At 50.3% G+C, this 23,452-nt stretch overlaps 9 protein-coding genes across 9 annotated transcripts; 4 read left to right on the top strand and 5 right to left on the bottom strand.

Annotated features, from left to right (window-relative positions):
- Positions 1-251: 251 nt before the first annotated feature.
- Positions 252-2,387, bottom strand: AYO21_02072 (hypothetical protein; the record flags this gene model as incomplete). The annotated part of the gene is made up of 1 exon (XM_022652053.1): positions 252-2,387. The coding sequence occupies one exon, from the start codon at positions 2,385-2,387 to the stop codon at positions 252-254; it is 2,136 nt and encodes a 711-aa protein (XP_022515797.1).
- Positions 2,388-2,844: 457 nt separating this feature from the next.
- AYO21_02071 (hypothetical protein) lies at positions 2,845-3,706 on the bottom strand (the record flags this gene model as incomplete). The annotated part of the gene is made up of 3 exons (XM_022652052.1): positions 2,845-3,175; positions 3,363-3,570; positions 3,619-3,706. The coding sequence occupies 3 exons, from the start codon at positions 3,704-3,706 to the stop codon at positions 2,845-2,847; spliced, it is 627 nt and encodes a 208-aa protein (XP_022515796.1).
- A 357-nt stretch (positions 3,707-4,063) lies between these two features.
- AYO21_02070 (hypothetical protein) lies at positions 4,064-6,364 on the top strand (the record flags this gene model as incomplete). The annotated part of the gene is made up of 3 exons (XM_022652051.1): positions 4,064-4,568; positions 4,655-5,661; positions 6,041-6,364. 3 exons carry the CDS (start codon positions 4,064-4,066, stop codon positions 6,362-6,364), a joined length of 1,836 nt encoding a protein of 611 aa, XP_022515795.1.
- Positions 6,365-7,026: 662 nt separating this feature from the next.
- On the bottom strand, positions 7,027-10,555 carry AYO21_02069 (hypothetical protein; the record flags this gene model as incomplete). The annotated part of the gene is made up of 4 exons (XM_022652050.1): positions 7,027-8,627; positions 8,690-9,606; positions 9,673-10,221; positions 10,278-10,555. 4 exons carry the CDS (start codon positions 10,553-10,555, stop codon positions 7,027-7,029), a joined length of 3,345 nt encoding a protein of 1,114 aa, XP_022515794.1.
- Positions 10,556-10,964: 409 nt separating this feature from the next.
- AYO21_02068 (hypothetical protein) lies at positions 10,965-12,458 on the top strand (the record flags this gene model as incomplete). The annotated part of the gene is made up of 1 exon (XM_022652049.1): positions 10,965-12,458. The coding sequence occupies one exon, from the start codon at positions 10,965-10,967 to the stop codon at positions 12,456-12,458; it is 1,494 nt and encodes a 497-aa protein (XP_022515793.1).
- A 620-nt stretch (positions 12,459-13,078) lies between these two features.
- AYO21_02067 (hypothetical protein) lies at positions 13,079-15,271 on the bottom strand (the record flags this gene model as incomplete). Its single annotated transcript, XM_022652048.1, has 1 exon — positions 13,079-15,271. The coding sequence occupies one exon, from the start codon at positions 15,269-15,271 to the stop codon at positions 13,079-13,081; it is 2,193 nt and encodes a 730-aa protein (XP_022515792.1).
- Positions 15,272-16,362: 1,091 nt separating this feature from the next.
- AYO21_02066 (hypothetical protein) lies at positions 16,363-18,751 on the bottom strand (the record flags this gene model as incomplete). The annotated part of the gene is made up of 4 exons (XM_022652047.1): positions 16,363-16,634; positions 16,691-17,915; positions 17,981-18,253; positions 18,305-18,751. 4 exons carry the CDS (start codon positions 18,749-18,751, stop codon positions 16,363-16,365), a joined length of 2,217 nt encoding a protein of 738 aa, XP_022515791.1.
- A 284-nt stretch (positions 18,752-19,035) lies between these two features.
- AYO21_02065 (hypothetical protein) lies at positions 19,036-19,847 on the top strand (the record flags this gene model as incomplete). Its single annotated transcript, XM_022652046.1, has 2 exons — positions 19,036-19,491; positions 19,539-19,847. 2 exons carry the CDS (start codon positions 19,036-19,038, stop codon positions 19,845-19,847), a joined length of 765 nt encoding a protein of 254 aa, XP_022515790.1.
- A 2,030-nt stretch (positions 19,848-21,877) lies between these two features.
- AYO21_02064 (hypothetical protein) lies at positions 21,878-23,049 on the top strand (the record flags this gene model as incomplete). The annotated part of the gene is made up of 3 exons (XM_022652045.1): positions 21,878-22,092; positions 22,240-22,388; positions 22,469-23,049. The coding sequence occupies 3 exons, from the start codon at positions 21,878-21,880 to the stop codon at positions 23,047-23,049; spliced, it is 945 nt and encodes a 314-aa protein (XP_022515789.1).
- Between the last annotated feature and the right edge of the window lie 403 nt (positions 23,050-23,452).

Below are 23,452 nucleotides of genomic sequence, written 5' to 3'. Positions count from 1 at the left end.
CAGCCATCTATACTTTGTATAAGACAAAGCAAGAGTTGGTGTCAGAATACTGTCAATGTGATTGGCATTGGAATATGCCATTGATGCTGCCTTTTGGGATTGATTCTCTAGATTCAATCACTTGTACCAACGGCTCATGCTATTCCCACGGTGCTGATCGTGATATCAGGTATGCGAGAACGCTTGACCTCGTCATGAATAGACATCATTCCATATGCATCGCGGTTTCATATGCTGCCCTTGCTGATCTCTCAGACGTTACGGTCAACGTAACTCTGGACCATCCCCTCTATTGTCGGTTCGTACTCCACCAGCTTCACATCTCCGGTTTCCTCATCCAACACAGTGTTCACCTGCACAAATACCTTGCGAGGTGTCTTTTTCTTCAGCACAATCGGTCTCGCTTTCTCGGCCCACCAATCATCTACATTCGTAATGTCGTCGTACATCTTCTTCCCAGCTTCAAAGTCAGCAGTCGCCTTGTATATGTGTAGCTTTTGCAAATAAGCCTCGACCGCTGGACGTCCATGGGATAGGATCTTGCTCCGATCAAGGTGGATTTCGAGGTCGTCCGGATTCTTGATGTCACCATTCCCAGACTTGAGCTCGCAGAAGTTGCCACCAGCATCCATGAATGTGCGGAGGATGGAGAAGCGAGCCTGCATATGCGCTTGGCCCCATTTTCGAGACTTCGGATCCCAGTATTCCAACGCGGCCACTCCGGCACGTGCCATTTGCAGATACGCCACGTACAGAACGTCTCCGGCCTCATTTCCGATATCTTCCTTGCCATTGCCAAATCCAAAGATTTGCAAAATCTCAAAGTCGCAGGAGAGAGCCATCGCAACGCATTCAGCGCGGCACTCTTCGTATGATGAAGCAATCGACCCAAAGACACTAGACCAGGTCTGACCAGGTTTATAGTATGAGGTGATTGGTTTCTTGGTGACCGGGCTGACCGGTGGGTTCTTAATATCGAAGTTGAACTCTCCAGGGGCTGTCTCCTGGAGCAACTTGCCACAACCGTGTCCAAGCAGTTCATGGATGCCCACCTGGACCTCGAAAGCAGGATCGCGATATTTGCGGAAGAGCTCGTCGTCTTGTTTGCGAATGAACGGAATTGGCTCATTGGGAGCTTTAGCACTAAGGACGTTTCCGAGGCTCACATTCTTGAAGCCCTCATTCTGTCTGATGAAGTCGTAGTTCGGGATGTTGATGCCGGCGGGTATGCCACTCCCTGCGAAGCTGAGCACCTCCAATGAAGTAAAGTCTGGACTCAGAAACTTGTCTTTCTCGAATTCCTTGCTCCACGGTAGCTTGGGAATCATGCTTGGTGCTGCGTCGACAAGTTTGCCAAAAGCGCGTGTTCGTTCTTGATTCACCATAGCAACAAAGCCTTCCCACTCACCGCGGACACCTTGGGGGTCTCGATAAGTCTCGACAAACCCTATGTCGGTCTCGACCATGGGTTTCTTGTCTTTGATCCACCAGCGCTGTGATTCCACAAATCCCTGAATGCTGCCTGTTCCAAAGGACCTCGCGTACTCGTCGAGCATCTTTTCTTCGACCTCATTGGCGGCATACTTCCTCGCCTTCTTGATTTCGAGGGTGATCTTGGCCATCTCTTCCTGGTAATCCCCAAAACGAAGATGCAACTTTTTGCCACTGAGTTTTCCTGGCAAGTCAATTGATAAAACATCGCCCAGATCGCGCTCTGACGGAGGGGGGTTCGAGACCGCGGAGGCAATGAGCAACTCGAAATCTCCAGATTCCAGCTTCCGCAATCTGGTGTTCTCGATCAGCAGCTTCTTCTCCTCGAGTGCGTCTCCGACGATGGATATCTCCTCCTTGGTTATTGTTGGCGAATCTGGGTAATATGCTGTCATATGGCCTGCCTCTGGATATCCGAGGTGCATCAGAGCCGCATTCTTGGTCTCATATATACCTCCTCCTGTCTGCGTGGCCTTCTCATAGAGCTTTTTGCAGTCATCGTTCACATCACAGAGCTTCTTGAGATCTTCGGGTGAGAGTCTCGGTATGAACTTGGAGTCTCCGAAGCCTTTGTAGTTGCCCGTGTTCCCTAAGAACTGGGCAGCGTACTCGAGCCATAGGGTAATATTGGGGTACGAGACCGATGTATCGGCGGAGAGTTTCTTGTAGTCACCGTTGCAAGCACGATGTAGGGCAAGGATGAGATCGTAGATGACGGGAGATTCGGGCGACACTTGTGCTAGCGTTACTCGAGTGCCATGGAAAGAAGCACGACTCAGATGATGAGCATATCGCTTGTGTTTGGGTGAAAGAGCGGCGAAGTGAGGGGCGATCTCTAGGCGGACGACGGTTGGAGGATTGTCCGCAAGGTAGTGGGAACGGAGGGATGGATCCATGTTTGCACTGGCAGAGGGGGCACTGTATAGTTGTGAAGTGAGCTGGGAAATCCTACGTACGAGCCTTTGGAGAGGCGACAAAGGGGCTCGCATGTAGAAGATGTTGGTACATACCTAGGCACATCTGTTGACTGCGGGACAAGGCTGGAAGTGCGTGATGCTCAATGGAGGACGAGCAAACATACCCACAAGGACAAACATGCCAAGAGTTTGTATAGCGCTATTTTTGACCTCGGAGAAACTACAGCCTCGCCATGGCTATAAACACCCTTTCTCATCGGCTTTGTCTATCTCGATCCGCTTAGGAGATTGTAAAGGAGACAGACACATATCACCTCGAGAATTGCTGGGCGCTAGTGAAGGTGTTGGCATTTGAAACTCAGGCCGTGACAATTCTCTCGGTTCCCATCTCTCCACTATCAACTTGTGGGCGTTTAGACAATTCTGAGCTTGCCCCCTAAATCACTCTTCTGTGTCGAATACGCTCCCACTTCGCGAACATCTCCTCTAGTTCCTTGAAGTCTTCGTTTGGCCTTACACCGAATATGGCAGAACGTAGAAGCCGCCTTGCCCGGCGGTACGCCGGTTCATATGCAAAGTGGATGTATGTTTGCCCAGCTGCCTTCTCGAAGATCTGCTTCGGCTGCCGATTCTTCAGGTCAGAAGGCTCATAGTTTGCCACGCGCTCGTCTTCGTCGTCATCATCCTGCCAAGCCCAGATCCAAAGAGGCGGCGCGCCAGACATCAGGATTGGTGCAAGAAGAGCACTATCCCGAGGAGACTCGACACTGACCACAGATTGTCACACACTGAGCCACTCCTTCCAAGGCTGGGTGAAGCCGAACTAACAACAGCCACATCGCTTGTTGTGCAACGAAGAGTGATCAAGAATTACTACTAGATTAAACCAACTTTGATTTTGTTCCTACTTGAGGACATTAGGCTCAATATGAGGCCACGCATTGCTCTCTTTACTTTTCTCCTCTCATCATTTTGGCCAGATTCTGAAAAAGCGTCCTCCGCTTCTCCACAACATCGTTAAAAGTCTCTGATGATCCCACCGCCCCGATGACGATCTGATCACTTCCTGAAACGAGCCCGTCATAGGCAGCCTGCGTAAACTTGTCGATTGGCATTCCCAACGCCCGTCCCTTGTCAGCACCCATGTAGTCATGGAGTTCCGCTGCTAGCTGTTAGCATCTCACTCAAGTGGCGGAAGATAAACACCCACTTTGAACAGGAGGGGGTGATATCTCGATGACCTTGACTGTGGAATTTCGTAATTGATCACGGAGGCAGAGGACAATAGAATCGGGCATGCTAGGTTAGCCTAGAAATATGAAAATACAGGCACGACTTTAGGCTTGATGTCGTGCGAAGGTCTCATTCCGTGGAAAGTTCGCAGCCCAGGGGCTTTAGTCGTAGTAAGGGGATAGTTTTCGACGGACAATAGAAGCATGCGGAATGTCCTGTGTCTGGGAGTCTCATACCGTGAGAAATCTCATTTAGAATGAAAAATTAACTCGGAGAGGGTAGAAAGGTGACAAAGGTAAAGTTAGAGGATTAAGGCTCTCGTACCATAGAGTGTCGCAGATAGTGTAATCGGCCCTGTGGAAGGGGGACAGTGGTTCACTTTTGAACAAATATGTGAAGCGGTGGATGGCTGGGACATGAACATGCGGGATACCAAGATTGAAGAAAACCTGGCCAGAATGAACTGGAAAAGTATCCGGGAAGTGCAAATGCCACGGGGCGAGACGAAGGCTGACACTCCCGAGTTGCTCAAGCTAAAAGGTGCTCAGTTACAGATCAAAGGAGACACTCATCAGGCCACAAAGGATGAAGAACCGAAATCGAGCAAGCGCCCGAGGAAGGAGGCGAAAGATTCAACACCAACGGCCGAGAACGTGTCGAAGAAACCCAAAACTAACAGACCGCAGAAAGTCACTACTGATTCCACGGCATTGGAGATTACGACGATTGATCCATCAAAGAGATTGGGTATCTTTCGCGACGGCGAGATGGCCAAGCTGGAGTTGGCAGGGCTCGAGATGCCAGTTGACAAAGCCCCAGCTAAGGAGAAGCGGAAATTCAAAGCAGCAATTGTGTCAGCAGTTGGGGCAACGGAGAAAATGTACCAGAAGAGACTTGGTACAAGCCCTGGACGTGGGCACTTGAAGTGTACGCGGGTGTGAGACAAAGTAAAGACGTTGGGGATATTAGCGTTCGCGAGATGATGGAGGGGGCGAGACTGACACTTGCGCAAGTCGATGAGGAACGGGGCAGAGAAGATGAAGTAGCGGGAGATTCGACAGCCTCAATTCAGGGCCTTGGGGGGAGCGAGACCAACAAGATGAGTACAGCCAGCAAATACCTTCTTCGGAATATCGGCTACGCAGTCACACAGAGGAAGTTGAAGACGTTTAATCCAGACGGTACCTCAAAGACGAAGAAGAAGATATCTGATGCGGAAAGATACCCCAAATTAAGCAGAGACCACCCAAACTGGAAAAAGGCGTTCACAAAGGACCAGATCGAGGAGATCATCAACACATACAGATCCGATAAGCAAGAGAGACACAAAAATGCTCCCGCCTACTTTGACAATCGAGGATTCTTAAGACTATCGAAGGAGTTGAACAACACGATCATTGAGGAATGGGTCGAAAAAGCGCAGCCGCTTTTGAGGGTACGTCAGGAGTGGCTACAAACATGTGATGAGAACTCGTCAGAAGATCGCCCAGAGCCCCAATGGCCAGACGATCTGTGGCCTGAGAAGGTGGTCCGGGGGCTGCTTGCGAATGCCACAAGCACTCTAGGGAGGTTACATTCCCAAGGCTTGTTGAATGCAAAGGGCAATTATCGGGAAGCGCCTCTGAAGAAGGTCGGAAATGTCCACGATGCATCCGGGAGATTTGTGCGCACCTCGTATCTACCCGGTGGTCTGAGGCCAGTGAATAAGTTGGGGACGAACGAATGTATAGCGATGGTACTGGGACAGCATATCGACGAGAACGCCAAAGGAGACCCGAAGCAAAGACTGGACATCGCGAGAAGCACTTTCAACAAAGCAGTATTATCCTTCGTGGAAGACAAGGTGAGGATCGACGAATCAATCCAGGCAGTGTTGAAATCGATCAAAGAAAAGGCCCGGGATGATGCGGAAGAACTCAGGGAATCGACCCCGTCGGATGATAGTGGTCAAGAGTCAACCCACTTGTGGTTCAACCGACTGGCCAGTATGGAAATGCTTGACAACGAAGTTGATCGATACGTGAGACAGCTAGAGGTCGCGAATAAGGACTATCACAATTTGTATATCCAGGTCCTGGCATCGGCACGGAGTCTATGGAGAGAGACCCACCCACCCAATGGAGGATTTCATGGAAAGCGCTCGAGAATTAGAGAATGAGGACCCGCGGGAAGCTAAGGGACGAGAACCTGAAGAGATGATACGGCTGCGGGCTAAAGAGCTCCAAGATATTGAATTCGTGACGGGGCTCGAAAGACACGATTGTGGCGCCATTGGCCAGCGGGCATATTGTCAGCCATGTTTGAGCTTTAGGGGAAGCGATCATCTACTGGCAAAAGACTTCGACACTAAAGTCCAGCTGAACTCACACGACTATATGCTCGATGACCCAGAAAATTAGGAAGAATCGTCCGGGTGGGATTCCTCGGAGTCGGAGGCCGATGCAAATAATGTGTTCGTGGACAAGAAAGAAGTAGATGACCTGTTACGAGACATGGCAACAGAAGAGGAGACGACGATGACGACCAGACTGCGCCCTCGAAAGTCAAGCATGCTCAAGAATGTGATACAGTGTGCATTGGGTGTGGTTGACAGAGCTTCAGTACCTGAGGAACTTATCAACATGCAACTGGACGTGGCGCGAGACATTCATGACCGTGAGGACTCAGGAAGTGAGGAAGAACAGGGCTCGGACGTCTCGAACGGTACGAATGCACCGGCCTAAACCTATTGAAGAGACCTTGACGAACAGTAGCCTTGGCATGGCGCACGTTCAATCGATGAGATCCGGAGCGAGATGTGCTGCAGAAGGGTGGTTCGAGAAGGGGAGAGTGGATAGTGGAGTCGCTCCATGGCGCGAGACTAGAGTAATGGAGCCATGAATGGAGAGACCGACATGGACATATGCTTACGAGACGCATGTAAACGCACGGACTGAGACTGGTGACTACCACCACTACATAGCTTTACTGTCCTTGGAGCTGAAATACTAGAATCTATCATTTCTATCTCATATCTATTTGCGCTGCCTGATATGGACTGTAGGATGCCTGAAGTAGTCATAACATCAATGAGTGTTGGTTGAGCACTTCGACACCGTCGAATCTCGCTGTGTTGTTGGTAAATTCATGCCGTATTAAATAATATTTCCGTCGAAAAGAACCGCAGATAACATCCCGATTGCACGCAGCTGACTTGGGTCAACTCCTTTATCGCTCACCGCGCAACGTCTCTACCGTGTGTCTCCACGGTAATGCGAGTCACTTCATCTTGCGGGAGGTGGTGCACCTCTTTGAGGTACTGGGAGAGTGTGCATGGTGAGGGAAACGATGCCGTCGATTTGCACTTTAACTGAAGGGGACAAGGGTGGGGACCTGAAACCTTTGGCTAGGAGCCAGGACCACGGCGACCAGTCTTTGCGCCGACTGGTCCTAAGAGTTCCTCTGCCTGGCGGATTGCTTCATCTCTAGAAAGACTGTGTTTTTTCTGTAGGTGATCACGTAGCTTGGCGGGGCCTGAGAAGCTCTCAAGACAAGCATCGTGCGGACATGGCTTAAGCACCGTCGGTGGTCGGCGGCGTACCACAGCTCCCAGTAACTCTTCTGCCTGGCGGATTGCTTCATCTCTAGAAAGACTGTGTTTTTTCTGTAGGTGATCACGTAGCTTGGCGGGGGCTGAGAAGCTCTCAAGACAAGCATCGTGCGGACATGGCTTAAGCACCACCTGTGATGGGCGGTGTATCATAGCTCCCAGTAACTCTTCTGCACGTCGGAGTGCGTCATCTTTGGGAATGCCATGTTTCTTGAAGAGATGATCTCGTAGTTTTCCAGGCGCGTCGAACGACGCGGTCGATTCGCAGTTGGCCTGTGGACACTGGATACCTTTCGACGCCAGAGGTTTGCGCCGCTCTGGCCTCTCCACAAGTTCATCGATCTGGGCCCGGTTGAGAAAATGTACTCCCTTGAGGTGTTGAGTGAGGTCGCCTATCAGCTTGAACCGAGTCTCCGAGCCACAAACATCGGACAATGGACACTTTCTTGGCTCCGCGAGAGTCCAGTGAACTGCTTTTTGGTGGCGAACATATTCCTGCCAGGTGTTATACACGGGAGAGTCTTCAGCTTCCGGATTACAACCAGATTGGCACTTCATTGGTTTGAAGGCATGAATCCGTTGCTTGTGGGCAAGGAGGGAACCACGCTTTGTAAATTTCATCTCACAACCCGGCTCATCGCATTGAAGTTTCTTGTCGGATTCGTCTTCAGTATCAGGCCCAGTGCAAAAGGCCTGATGAACGTCCAATTTGTTGAGTCCCCAAAAGAAAGAGCCACAGCCCAATCGACAAAAACGCTTGAGTCTTGTGGGTGCATTACGGGAGTTACCCACCGGGAAGTATTTGGCGACTTCATCGGATGCCATCTTATGAAGAGGCTTACTGGTGACAAATTCATTGATTGCGGCGAAGTGTGCAATCCAGGCGAGTCCAGTCATCAACCATGGCTGGTGGTCAGGGCCAGGCAGAGACTCGTGGCCGACATCATCCGAGTCATCGTCATCACCCTCTTCCGGAGACTGATCAGATATTGCCAGGGCAAGAAACTGTTGGTTGAAATCTTCCTGGGCCTGTAAATCGAACGCGTCGTTTCCGTCCGATCTCTCATACGCTGAAGAGCCCCAGAGAATGTCTTCAAGTGCAGTGAGCTGCTGCGCGTCGGCCTCCTCAGATTCTTCGTCCAAATCCGTTGCAGCACTCTCTTGATCTAGACCGTTGACATGGTCATCGACATGGGCATTCCAGCCGGGTTGGGGGACCGTTCTATAATGATTGGCTTGTGGCTGGTCGACCATCTGCTGGTCTTCGAACAATCGCGCACCAAGGAGATCGATCTCAGAAGGAGGCTTCGTAGCAGTATGGTCCTCGAAAATTGCCGCAGCAGGTCCTTGTGGAGTATCCATGCCAAGAGCAGGAGCATTTGAGGGCATGAAAAGAGCTGTGTCCCCGGATAGATGTCAGTTCCAACGGGGTTAATTGAACGCGTCGTAGATTACTTACCTGGGTCGATGGCTGACGAGTCAGTGGAGGATTGTGATGCGTTCATCTCGGACCGTGAAAGCTCTCGAAGCGGTTGGCGGCCTGTTGGAATGGTATTCAGATGGCCAGAGGGCGGAGCCGTCGGCGGGTCCTTCAGTACCTCTACAGGCTTCATTCCCGTCTTCGACTTCTTGTTGGGAACATTAGTAGACGGCTGGGGCAGACGCTTTTTAGGTGGACCATTGTGTATTGATTCGCGTCGAATAATGTCAGCTGTATCCCGTCGGAGCTGTATGGAGGCATCGACCGGGTCGATTCCATCCTCCTCGAGACGCTTATTGATGCGGTAAGTAGAGATTCTCTGGGCTCTCACAGTGGGGAGAATATCGTCATATGTTACTTCGTTGAGTTCAGGAGCCATGCGATCCTGAAAAGAGTCCTTTGTACGCGCGGTGAGGAGATCCTCTTGTACAGGACCAGCGTAACGTTCCGTGACTCCTTTGCCCAAAGAGGCTCGGGTGTGGCCGAGACCAGCCGCCACATTTTTACCGCAAACTCCCTTGAAAGTTTTGCTGAGATGAGCAAGATCTCGTGCGGTACCACGACGAAGATCTCTGGCGTTGACTTTCTCAAGAATGCCGGCAACTCCTGCCATTTTTCTGACCCCTCTTTTGATCTGTGATGCGGGAGCAGGAGTGTCGAGCTGCAGTCTTAGATTTGTACCCACGGAAGAGAGCACGGGTTGATCGGGGTATTTCCACCTGATACGCTGGCCGCGCGAAGCCAATGCATCTTTAAGCACATCGCTAATGGTGTTGCCATAGCAGAATCCGTTTCGCAGGGCGTGAACAAGCAATAATTTGACTGTACATGCACAACTGTGTTCGCCTTGCTCCAGGCTGTCGAAGAAGACAGTCTTATCGTCGTTCAGAGAATCCCTATGACCGGTCAGTAAGCGGCTGAAACCGACGCAGTCGACTCGAGCATTGTGGGAACAAACTCACTTGTGACCCTTGGTAAATTTCAGGATCAGTCTTGCACGGATGTTCCGAACCTCGCCTAATTCGTCAGCGATCACCTGCAGGTTGACACAGTCCCAGGTTAAGCAAGACATTCCATCAGGGGCATCGGCACTCTTGGCAACATCTCCAGGTCTGCAAGAGCACGCCACTGTGAGAGCAACACCCAGACAGTGGAGGATAACGTGATCCCAGTTCTGACATCCACTTTCCACAGCAGATCGGATGTACATGGTCAGCATGCGGACAACGACGCTGAATCCCAAGTAATTTCTCTCTTGCCAATATCCTTTGATCAAATTCCCTTGTGTAACCTGCTCTTCAAGGTATGTTTTTATCTTGACCATGTCGGAGGAGGTATAGTTCTCTTTCCAGTTGGGGTACTGAAACCTGAGGTAGTTGTTCGTCGCTCTCCAGACCTGCAGAACAGTACGAAGGCTGGGTGCGGGTTTGTCTCGACCGCCTGGCTTCATTCTTTTCACAGTAGTGGCAATGTAGCGGAATATGATCTGGCCAGAGGGACAAATAGCCGGACTGGAATGAAGATATCAGTAACGATTGACTGTAGTGAGGTAAGAGGCTGTACACACTCATGATTGATGAGCTTGAAATAGCCAAGGATCATATTCTTCGTCTTTGCACGCAGGTAGGCAGAGCCAACAGTGCCATCAAGGAAGTCAATGTTCTTGAAGGCTTGCTTGGATTCGACGCGGTCGACAAGTTGGTTTTCGATCATGCTCAAGAGTGCATCTTCGCCAGCTTTTGCGTAGCGACGATGTACAACCGGTCGGTTGCCAAGGACTGCTTGAGCAAAGTCTTCATCATCCGAGTCAAAATCATCGATGTCCATATTGGCTAGAGAGGCCATTGTGAGACGTGGGCATAAGGAGGGCCACCTCTTTGTCGTGCAGGTGGCCACCTCAGGGGAGACACTGGTCAGAGATGATGCAGCAACGGTACGAGACAGATTCCAAACAATCAAACTCAGGCGCAGATAGCATACCCAGCAAAGGTAGCGACACGCAGTCAGTGAAGGTGAGGAGTGAACGTGAAGGTGAAAGGAAAATGAGGAAGTAGCTAATATGGTGGTGAATTGGTCAGGGCAGTGCCAAAGAGACCTTAGCTACCCACCTTCCTACCTCACAAAGGCTTTGTCTCGCACCTTCCATCTTCAACAAGTTGTTTCCTCTCTTTTTCTCTTCAATAGTTATCCACTTTCAGTCCATTAGTAGAAGGAATCGACGCTGTCGGTCTTCACCCCGCGTAGAGCCACCGCAATGGCGCCTCAAGCTCCTTCAAAAGAGGCAGTCCGAGCAGGCAAGACCGCTGCGCAGGAGCAGATCCCTAACCTGGCTTTCAACCTCTTTGGGAAGGCCATGGAAGACAAATGCACCGAGCGAGATAAACACCAAGTCATTGTCGCTCGCAATGCCTCCACCACCAGTTGGTCCGATGTCATCGAGAAGAACAAGGAAGACACCGCAACAGCCGAACAACCCATCTTCCGCCCAAGCATGGACTTCACCATGCGTGAGCAGGATACCAAAGCCCCCCAGGTTGGTACTGGGCAGTTCCTCGTGGTCGGCTATGCCAAAGCGAACCTCGACAAGAAGTATCGATCACAAGACCCAGGAGTCACCAAACAGATCGTGGGGGTCTTCAAACCGAATGAGATTCTGCCCTGGGAAGATGACAAACATCCCACTAGCTATGTCGTCACTCCTATCCTCGACTTCTCCCCCGAGCAGCTGAAGCTCTATGTGCTCCTGAAGCCAGATAAGGGGCTATGCACTCCATATTCGCTGGCCAAAGACGATGTCTTCTTCCGATTTGAATATCGAGATACCGAGCCCAACGTCTCGAAGAGGAGAACTTCATGGAGAAAGAATATCTCACAACACTCTGTCCGAGTCGGCTTGCAGATGAAACCCTCGGCGAAACAAGAAGCATTCAAACGAGCATTGAACGTCGGCAAGGTTATCGTCGATTCCCACGAGGACTGTGGCAACGAGATGAAGGTGCTGATGATGGCCTTCAAGAAGAGTCACGACGACTGGTTGCTTCAAGAGATGAAGAGGCTTATGAGGAGGATTAATGTTGACATCGCCTACCGGCCACTACAATCGAAGCCGGCACTCCAAAGCTTTGTCGATAACGACACGGTCGATTTCACGAATGAATGGGCAGCTGGTGTGGTCCAAGAGGTTTCGGGACTTTGGCCCGACGTGCAAGATATGACTGCGGAGAGAGTAATTATTTTGCAGCGACTGATGCACGAGCAGGGTGCAGAAATCAAAAACTTCCAACTCAAAGGGCTCCTAGCTGAGGGTATGTATCGGCTAAAACAGCAGGCAAACATTGAAAACATCATGGATGAAGAAGGATTCGTCAAAGATCTGGTCTCTACCCTCGACAGAACTCTGGGAAAAGAGGCACAGCCCAAACCGACTGCGTCGAATATGGACGAACAGTCGCAGGACGCTCTACTTGCTGCTGTTGGGGCAAAGCTACAGTCAATCTTGGATTACTACTATTCTTTCTCCGCCAAGCTGAATTCGCAATTCGGGGACCATGTCTTGGAAGGTGCGGGGCCTGCTGATTTCTGGGTCAAGTATGCAGAGGCACCAGACACTGACTCTGCCCGGCTTGCCTTTAATCACGTCGCGAAATTCCTTGTCGCCGAGTTTACACACGTTCTGGGCGAAGGGGTGGTGAAACCTGTTCATAACATAGTGGAGATTCTGGGGCGTCTGGACCTGTCTCCTAGTTGAACCGCAAGGGATGTACTTGATCGAGGTGAGAGGAGAGAAAGACGATATCACGGCGAGGGGACATTGGAAATGCAGATGCAAATAGGCATGTCGTCTTGTACGTAAGTTCAAGTTACAAAAAGTGGATATCTTGAGCAGCAACGAAGGCTAGCAATCCTATTTTGTAGTGTTTAGAAAGGACTGTGTCTAATAACTAGCAGTTCTTGTAAAGTGCCTCTTCCTCACCTTAGCGACCATCAGACGGGGAGACTAAATAGTCTCGTGCCGCAGTACAGTAGCACATCCATCTAGCACCCAAGTTGTTGCGATACCGGAGAAATAGGGATAGAAAGAACCCAGTGGTCAGCGCAAAAATAAGAAACACCGCGCAAGAACCGTCCGCGTCGAAACCAGCCAAGCTAACGCCAACTCCAGCCAATGTTTCATCCGCCAGCACCGCCGGTGTCGTTCTTTTTTTTTTTTTTTTGGATTATTTGGTGAAGATGATTATCGAAAAATGGTCGCAGATGCTTGAAGTTTCTCTTCCGCCGATGAGTCGTCACTGAAAGAGCATCTCGTGCCAGCTCCAGTCTTGATTTAGCTCGCCACAAACATCAAAGGATCGATGTGAAGCCTCGGAATCAGGACGCATCTCCTTCGCTGGATTCGTCGTCTGCCTGTTCAAGGAGGTTACGGGCGAGGATCATCTGTTGCAGTCTGGTAGCGGGTGAGTTAGCTTCTTCTCCCTCCGAAGAGAGGCTGTCAGTATCATCGTTGTCCACTATCTCCTCCTTGATACGCCGCGGAGATCCTTTGGCTTTGGAGACTTTCAAGGCCGTCTGCGAAGGCTGACTATGCTCACCCATCCCATGATGCGAGACGCCCAGCCACAATTTTGAGATCTCCGCATATGCTCCACTCATTTCCTCCGCGTCTCGTCCCGCAGAGCCCATCAAGAAGTCACGAGTGTCTCCGATCAGCATATTATGAAGCGTAAGCAGCATCTCGTCTCTCTGCTCTCGCTTCTTCTTTTCTTCAAGGTATTCTTTCTTCAGCGAATAAAGCTCGGATGTCTGGTCTCTGACTATGGCTCGCAATTCCTCGATTTGACGTGCTAGAGCGCTGGTGTCTGTGTCCGGATGAGCCTTTATAGTTGACAGCTGGGCGTTAAAGGCCTTCAACATCGCGTCCATCTTTTGATCCTGAATGTGTCTGTTTTTAGCCAGTTCCAAAGTTCCGGATTGAAGGGCCGACCGCGTCACATCCGTCCGTTCCTGCGTCTTCCGATTCTGAGTGGTGTAGTTGTTTTGCAGCACTAGAACAACACCCTCACGGGCCCCCAGTTCATTAAGGGGACGGACATCACCATCTCCTGGACCGGTTTTCAAGAACTTTCCCGTGGTAGGGTCGCGATTTTCCTCAAGCTTTGGCAAAGCCTTCTTCCTGATTCTTCCTTCGCTGTTGATCATCCCATGAGTTGATAGTCTGGCCACAGTCTCATTGTACCTCGCCAGGAGACCGACCATCACTTCAATAGGGATCATATCTTTCGGGAATTCCCCCTTTCCGATCTCCTCCAACCGAGCAACCCATTCTTTGACAAGGTCGAGGCCCGGACCTTTCAGGTATATGTTGCCGCGGTTACCGAAATACTTCGGAAGTAGTTCATGACGTGTCGTTTTCTGAAAAGGATACTCCTTGATAAAAGTATAAAGCTCGGCCTTGGTGACAACTTTTGACCAGTTTGGATGGTTAGAAGGTAGAGTTGGGTAACGTACAGAATCCGGTATTCGAGCCTTCTTTTGATCCTGTAAAGCTAACCCTTCTCGAATGAGCGAATTCGTCGTCATAGTAACCTTCGATCCCCTTGGAGTAGGGTTCCTTCGTTGACTACCCAACATATTCATGGATTCTAGGTATTTCCTGGCAACCTGGCCGCCCCCTCGGCTCTTTTGACCATCCTCCACCTGCGAATCACTCTCTTCAGCCGAGTACTGACTTGAATCCCGGCGTCTCGTGCCATCTAAGAGTTGTTGGATATCAACTGCAGTTTCTCCCTCATCCAGCTGTCGAATTCCGAGGGTTTTCTCGACTTGCTGAGAAGTCCACTGCCACCAACTTTCCGTCATGTGTTTGTTCTCGGTGACCATGATTGCGGACGATAGGGCTGCATCGAAGCGGCGTTTCTCAGATTGGGGAGCATCGGAGGCGGGAATAGTAAGGCCTGCCACTTTGAGAACCACCTGATCACCTTCTAAGAATATCCCGAGTTCTCGCGCCACATCCTTTCCCTTCTTCTGAAGCTCCTCAGTGATCTTGGAGATTTCCAAAGCGGTAGAGTGCTCATGGATCTTCTTTGCTCTTCCCCTCAGCGCGCCCTTACCTTTATCCTCAATCGTTTTACTCTTCTTGGATGTCCCTGGCTCGTCTTCCATGCCCTGGTTTGTAGCGGCTTTTCGCTTCTTTTGTTGCTTTTTCGTGATGGGCGGGGCGTTTCGTGGTTCCCCCTCACTAAACGCCTCATCAATTCCCTTGCTGATGGCTGTACGAAGTGCATCTGCATTGAATAAGGATCTCACCGAAGGGGGAGCATCTCGTGCCGGAGACTGTCTCGAAGGGTCAGAAGTTATGTTCACCTGGGCACAGGCAGTTCCATCGCGCTCTCCTGGTTCCACCGGCTCAAGGGTGTCTCCAGAAGTCGTGTCTCGTGCCGTGAAGCATTCCCCATCAGTGACGAGTGGGTTCGCTCCGGTATCAGTCGTATTGTCGCATTCCTGGTTCGCCACGGTCTCATCCGCCATCCAGCTTCGTGACGCCTTCGTCTTTTGAGGCATTATGAGATACTCTAAAGGCCACAAGGACGTCTCGTGCCAATGTCTTTCTGCAGGGTTGAAGTGGGTCTGATGTGGGCCAGCGTCAAGAAATCGGAGCTGCGCGATCAGGGTGCTTCGGTCGCGATCAAATGAGCAAATATCCAGCGTTTCACGTCTACGTGACCGTCTCGCGGGTGAGTGTAGCAAGGTTATCCTGTTCTCAGTGTCAGCGTCGGATCTTTGGGTGTGACAGACGCCTCACAGGTGTCAATTCGACGAGGTCGGTTCGATCTGTAGGTTAGCGGCGAAGATACTGGGTTCCGAGGCCGAAAATAACAATGATAGCTGGAAAGAAGGTCAAAATCAAAGAAGTGTAAGAGGAAAAGATGTGAAGTAGAGCAGGAAGAAGAGGAAGAAGGGAGGAGGGTGGCGGGGGCCGCGGTGAGCCTTCCACGACGTCAAAGTAAGAGATCTCTGCTGACATGTGAAACTGTGCTCCTCCCCTCCAGCGAGGCCTGACCGCAAGATCGCAGTCGGTGCGAGACAGCAAACACAGATCTTTTGCCTGGCAGTCAAGACGTTGGAATGGTCAAAGACATGCTGCTAACGATACACCCAGCCAGTGTACCACTCTTCCCCATAGCTAACATCAACAATAATCGATGCGGCACGAGACGGCGATGATTTCTGAAGAGCCAGGGTACAAGGCGCTTTCTAATAGGGGTTGACTGAGAACCCGTCTGGCGCGAGACGGCGATGTTTCCTGAAGAGCCAGGATAAAAGGTGCTTTCTAACATGGGTTGACTGAGAACCCGTATGGTACGAGACGAAGGGTGTTTCAACAAGATCAGTCAACATATCACAGCAGAAAACGTACTTTTTAGTGAATTCTAGGGCTGCAAGTCACAAATCGGTTCACGTGATATGTTACGATTTCACCCGTGTTCTTCGACACCATAGCGAGAAGAGTAATCCAAGTTTGTGATGATGTAGCGCTCTCCAGGACTGCAAAGCTTGAAGATGTTTCATTGACGCCAAAAATGATGTTAGAACGACGCTGTCGACTCTGCGAATGGATGTGCCTCTCCGCTCATTCTTCGAGGTGACTTGACTCAGAGAAGGAGATCCAAAATCCTCGGCTGTTCATCGTGTCGATGGACCAACGGCGCCATCAAACGATCGTTGATAGCCTTCTTTCTCAGCTGTACACGCATAATTTCCTGATCTATTTCACTGTTCTCTGCCTCCAAACGGATGTATTTGACCTCTGATTGTTGATTGATGCGGTAAGCACGGCAAACCAACTGCTCTTCGTTGTTGATATTCCACCAGGGTTCCATCTGAATGATACAAGAAACGCTGACAATGTTGATCCCGTAAGCCCCTGACATTACTTAGTTAGTAAAGCTCTCATTTTTGTCGTCAGTATGCACCACTTACCCGAGCCTGCAGTAATCAGCAAAGGAACGCATGGTGGTTCAGTATCCAGTTTCCGCAAGATGAATGTTCGCTTGAGAGGGGGGATGGAACCATCGAATCGGACCGCGTCGATTCCGTATTTTCTTCTGAGAACCTCTGCCACGATGTCGAGCAACTTGAGGGAGGTCGAGCATATAGCGATCTTCTCCGTTGGATATTGTTGACGAAACCAGTCGTACGTGGTCAAAGCTGCTCGAACACGGGCTGAGCATTGCTCCAGGAACGGGTCTCTTTTCACGAGTTCCAGCCAGAGTGCTCGCTCGTTTTGATCGATATCCTCGCTTGTGATCGTCCGTTTCCCTAGCACGGGCGTCTTGTTGTTGGTTTTGTCATTGTTAGATGCATCTCTAGGCTTCTTCATCTTCTCCATCTTCTTGTTCCCATTGGTTATTTCCGCGAGAAGTAGAGGATGCGCAGCAGCTGCGCGAGCCTTAGCAGCGTAGAGCATAGCTCGACTCTTTGAATTATGGTTACCTTTCCTTTTCTGACCAGAGTAATCTTGGCCCCCCTGTGCAGCTCTGGCACTCTCTTCTTTGTACTTCTTTGTGAATGCTGCAACTAAATTGACATCGAACTGATCCAATTGAAAGCGGAGAGACCAGCACCGCAGGCCATGTAACCTTGATGCGGCAAAGGCGTCTAAAGGACGAGCAACCAGGAACTCCTGGAGGAACCGCTGGAGAAGTCTCGTTTCGATGATACCAGGATAGTTTTCATCAGCATTGGTGCCGCAAAAGGTACGCATAAAGTCAGCATGAGTTTTCCAGGGGATCCCCTTCACGTAATCAGTGTATCCACTGAATGCAGTCCATTTATTATGCGCTGCCGTACCGGAGAGGCACACTATTGAAGTTGTCGGAAGTAGTTTGACGGCTTGATGTCTTTTCCCAGAACGTTTACTAATACCTTGTGCCTCGTCAACGACAGTGCGCTTGATTGGGCGCTGTATCGTTATATGCAAGGGAGAGAACAGTGCTGAAGTGGGCCGCTTGGGTAATTGTGAGCGCTTTCGTCCATCTCGTACCGCATTAACGTGGGCTTCAATGCGGGACTGGAACGTTCTGATTGACCTTGAGGATGCTTCCAGAAACTCGTATGTGACCACAATGATGTCGTAGCCCTGCGAAAGGAGCCGAGTGGCAGAAATTCGTGAATCGGTCAGCCAATATGCGCGAAGACCATGTTCCTTGCCAAGTGAGAATCAGCCTACTGATCTGTATTCGAGGCTGTCGATTTGGCGCTGAAACTCACCTCGTCAAAGTATCGATGGATATCTCTAACCCATTGTGCACAGACGCTGGCAGGTGCCACAACCAGAGACATTCCAGGCTCGTCTTTTCTCATCCACAATGCAAGCGTGGTTGTCAGAGTTTTACCCATTCCCATACGATCACCGAGAAAGAAGAATTTGAATGGCCCTTCCAAACACCAGTCCATTTGAGCCGCGCCTTTCAATTGATAGTCATATGGTTTGACCACCATGCCAACAGGTGTTGGAAGGGGCTTGATCGAGTGCATTTGCATCTAGAAACAATGGTCAGCATGTCCGATCGAGAAGGGCATTGATGATCTCACAATCATATCCACCCAATGCTTGCCTAAATACTCTGCAACGTGCCACACTTCGCCGTTTACCCAAAGCCTGCGATCAGAACTCCCACGGATGAGGATGTCCTCGTCTTCGAAAGTGTCGTCGGCCGCGGGATGTAGGTCGACCATGGGTTCGTCCTGGATATCTTCTTCCTCCTCGTCGATATCCATGTCTGGAAATCCGAAGGTGGGGGGTGCAGCGAATTCGACGCCGTGGATATTCCGGGTATTGCCGTGGCTTGCGAGCTCTTCCTCCTCCTGTGCGGTACCTACGAGATAAGTGCCGGGTCGAAGGTCTTCGGTGTATCTGCGGGTCCACACTTCTAATTGATCGGTGGTGATAATATGATTGTTTGAGTGGACATGGATGTCATTTATCTGTTTGATGATAGCTTCAACCTGGATAGGGAGCCTGCGACTCTCTGACGCCATGGTCCAGGCGGTGGGTAGTGCAAATCGCTAGACAGATGTTTCATAAAAACGAGTGAGAATGAGGTTCCCAAGAATGAAAATTGATGATGATGTTGAGTTCTCAAGTCACTGAGATCATAGTATGACGGTGACAACTTCACTTCACCATTGCCTCACCCTCTTCAAAATTGAATTAAGAAGACATTCTGTCTTATTCCTCAAAACTATCTTTAGATGATTTCCAGCGCTTCGCGGATCTAGTTGGCACCAGAATCGACAGGGTCGAGTTCAGTCTTCATCCCAAGATGACCTCTTCCACTGATGACTGTGCATCAGCAGAGCGCGACACGAAGAGCCTGCTCCTAACGACTTTCTCGCCCGAAGATGAAGACGAAGATTTTGTCACTTCCGACGATGCTAGCGATGGAGAAGGAGATCACGATGACAGTGAAGCAGACATGATAGAGGAGCCCGACGAATTGGACGCAGATATTATGGAGCTTGCTACCGAAATCCAACAGCCTCTCACTGATCAACAATACGAAGCAGCTGGCATCGAGAACCCGAGCACGACTCTCTTAAACCTGGAGGATGAGTCAGAAGATGGGTCAGAAGATGGGGACTACGATTCGGAGTTTGAAGAAGAGCTCCCAGATGAGGAGATGCTTGATGCTGACGAGGAAATGGTCATGAATGATGAGCGATTTGATGAAAATGGACGCAATGCAGCAAGAAGACAAGAAAGGATTTGCAGGGCACTAGTGAGTATCGACGCGGTCAGTTTTGACTGTAGCTAATTGATTTGCAGGAAACACTGGCCGAGGAGGCAGAAAGATTGAGGGAGCAAGGCATGGAGTTTGTTGAAGAGGAGCATGACTTCAGCTCAGCAGCGTACCAGAATGATGCTGTTGAGTGGGAATACATTCCATGCAAGAGGGGAACATTTGACGGTAATGGCAATGAGCTCACTGCGGAGCAGATGGAAGAGAGTTTCGACCCCTCTGACATGGACTACTGCCCTTGCCGCTTTTGCCGCGAGACACAGAGATCCGAGCGCAACGAGAGATACGAGCGACGCTGTGCGCAGAAGGAGACGACTGAGAATCTCGATCTCTAGACATAACAGCCGAGAACTCGTGGCTCTGTGCTTTCACATGGCGAGGTATAGGGAGTAGAAAGAAAATGATATGTGCTTGATGATAGACACTTTGTGCATTTCGTTGCTGATCATTGCCCATTTTAAGCGCAAATGTAGTTTTGGGGGGCAAACAATCTTCGCTCAACAGGATACAATCTAATCTTGAGCGGCTCGACTTATATCCTCGCACAATCGGTATCATGAAGCTTTTGACTCCATTTGGGCCGCTCCGAAAAGGTTCTGCTGCGGCTCGAGACGTCACCAATTCCACTCCTCCTGGATAGGTGATCGGTCCCATCATGTAGACTAGAGACCTGTCGTGAAGCTTTTAGCAACCTTTTCGCCGCTCGAAACAAGATCTTTTTATGGCGCGAGACGTGCCTCCTTTCATTCCCCCCTGGTGGATTATCGACTTCATCGTTGACATCAAAGATCTAGGCAGTACTTTATATCTATTGCCTGGTAACCCTCGACTCTCTTATCCACCGCCTTCAAAGTCACCGCTTCTAGTGAGGCGGTTGCTTATAAGATTCTAGCGTCCTTACTCTTCGTAGCGCCGGCCTCACTTACATTTCAGTGTCAGGGGACTTTAGGTGGAAGGCTGAGTGCTTTGTGGACATGGTAGGAAAATAATGCTGCTGCTGTTGCCGCTGCTGCTGCTGTTCAAGTCCGAACCATCGCCGACCACCTGCTTGAGCTTAAGAGGACACTCTTCGACGGGTTTGACCTCAAACATCTCTGGGGTCCCCGACTCCTCGCCCTCTGGTACTCTGTTCATTATGCACTTGAAGCACTTCTACACTTGACAATTTATAATTATTAATTATCGAGGATTTCCTCAGCTTGATCTTTGTGTTCTTCATTAGATCTTTTCGAGCCGATTTGGAAGTTTTCAAGATCAAGCGGAATTCTTTATGCCTCGAGGCCTGACCTCATCGCGATGGGTAGTGTATCGGACTTGTTGATCATAGTGCACTCGTTCGTGGACGGGCTATTATGCCACATTCGTGGTTGCTATACTGACCACCCTGGAGCCTTTGACTGACTCAGAAGCAGATAGGCTAAGGATCTGCTGATAGTGGTCGCAATCCCGTCCCGTAGCCTCGAGGAGGAGACCCATCTATCGTAGGCATTGACCGCCACCTTGGAAGGAACCGATTGTAAGCCTTGTTCTTTAGGGCCATCACTCGGGGTAGTTAGGGTGTAGTGTGGAAGTTGTGTATGATATCAGACTGCTGGCGTTGAACTTCCTTGGGCTCTGCAAAGGAATGAAGCCGCTGGGACTTCGTCATATTTCGGCAGCTGCAGTGATAGGAGAGTTAGGCTAATGGGTGACTAAGGGTGGCCTGACGCCACATGAAGAACAAGTGAAGGATGTTTTCCTTTGGCACTTTCGTGGCGGCCGCTGCGGCACGAGACACAGGTTCTGTATGAGCAGGAGTATCGGCCTGCAACATAATGCCATTTTCCATCTATGTAGTAATTTACTGGAGCCCATTCTCATTGGAGTAGCTTCTGTTACGGATACCCCAGCGAACTGCCCCGGGCCATTCTAAATAAGAGGATCGTTATGAGCAGAGAAGTCGACGGCGGCATGTATCCGGTTAGCTAAATGTCTCGGGCATTCTGAACAAGGGGATGGTTATGAGCAGAGAAGTGCGCGGCACCGGATATGATCCAATTTCCTTCAAAAATGTCAAGAGTCCCCTGAAAGTCCGCAGTCTAGAAGTCTGATATATTAACCTGCTATGAATTGAGGTGTGACTACTGGAAAATTGAAGTGGAGTGTTGTGGATTTCCCCGTTGGCTCGCGAGGTAGGCTGGGACAGTTGCCACAGTGCACTATACTATCGTGTTTCTTTTGGTGGAGGTGTTGGGCGCCAAGGCCTATGAAGTTTCCATCTTCCTTTCTCAACCCAAAATCCTCCCTCCTCTGACCAGATCGATCCCTTCGACTTCGTCCCTCTTCACGACCCCGTCGATTTCTTCCCTCTTCACGATAGCCTAACATGGCGGATGGCAAAGCAGCATCTCCACCTGCCTCCCCGGAAACCTTGCGTCCCTTCCGGACTAAAGATGACCTCGGTGAAGATGAGATGACAGAAATGGCCATATTTATCGACGAACTCATCCTGTCGTGCGAAAATATCAAAAAGGGCAAGAACATTAAGAGGCGATATGGCAGCAACGACCACAAGCAACTCGAAGAGCAGCTAAGCGAATTGTTCAGATTGACGAATGACTAGTTATCACGTCCTAGAACAACTGCTCCGCCACCTCTCGTTCCCCTATCAGCTAAATCACGACGCCTGACGAATAAAATCGTCCGTCTGATAGAAGAAGCCGAGCAAAATGACCTGATTCGAACCAGCGACGAGTTTGTCAACCGTCTTGAGGACGCTGCTGTCCAATTCGTCGAGTCTTTGGAATTGGAAGAAGTCATTGGCGACGACGGCGCCGTGTTCCGACCTGAGACTCGTGAGAGATACCAATCCCTTGCAGCAGCCGCTGGGATCCAAAGTGAGTGTCAGCTTAAATTTGGGAATCGACCCAGTCGATTTCGTGTCATGCCAGACTAACGAAGTATATCTCTTCTCCAGCCTTTCAGCACCGTGCCCCCGAACCTGAAGAAGCGGCTGCCCTTGAACAGGCCAGGAAGGCTCGCGTCCGCACCTTGGACACCAACGATTCGAACCGCATCCGAACAACTACCATGGATTCGGCTCCTGTACCCATCTGCAACCAATCCCCATCCAATGCTCCAGACGATAAAGGGAAACACTACGCGGGCATGCTGGGCGAAGATTGGCTGAAAAGTTTCAAGAAAATGTCGAAGCGGGACGGCGATAGAGAGGCTGCTGCCCTTGAAGACACTGGAGACCCGCCAGTCAGCGACGACGATACAACTCCACGTAACACAAGTGATGAAGATGGTGAAGATGAAGAAGATGAAGAAGATGAAGAAGATGAAGAAGATGAAGAAGATGAAGAAGATGAAGAAGATGAAGAAGATGAAGAAGATGAAGAAGATGAAGAAGATGAAGAAGATGAAGAAGATGAAGATGAAGCAGACGATGAAGATGATGAATACGATGAGGATGATGAAGATGACGACGAAGACTATCTCCGGAATCCAGATGCACCATATGTACCTGTCGGTGGAAATACAAAAGACGACTAGAGGGCTGGAAGCCTTAGTTCTGTGGACGGACTGTTTGGCTCCGATTAGGAGCACGCTCTACTGGGTTGCCGCCGTCTCGCTTTCAGGACGTGAATTTAGGCCAAAGGAAGATTCAACGGCGTCGGTTCAACCTGGGCTGGGAGAAAGAGGCTGTGGTTGGGGGCAGGTCTATGCTTCGAGTTCAGACGCCAACTACGAGGTACTAGGACGTAGACTTGCATGCACATGGCCAATATTAAATCCAAGGACTCCGTCTGGAATTGCGTGCCTCTTGCGTGTGAGACCCTCATGTTGCTCGAACCAATCTCCAGGTGCCATTAGTTGGCAGGAGATCCTCTTGATCCTGTTGATCCTCTTGCCCGTACTCTGCTTATAAAGCAAGTTCGAGTGCTTGTTACCCCTA

This window comes from Fonsecaea monophora (genome assembly GCF_001642475.1).
Source record: "Fonsecaea monophora strain CBS 269.37 chromosome Unknown Scaff8, whole genome shotgun sequence".
Taxonomy (NCBI): Eukaryota; Fungi; Ascomycota; class Eurotiomycetes; order Chaetothyriales; family Herpotrichiellaceae; genus Fonsecaea; species Fonsecaea monophora.
The sequence above is the reverse complement of the archived record's forward strand: the minus strand, read 5'-3'. Positions and strand labels throughout refer to the sequence as shown.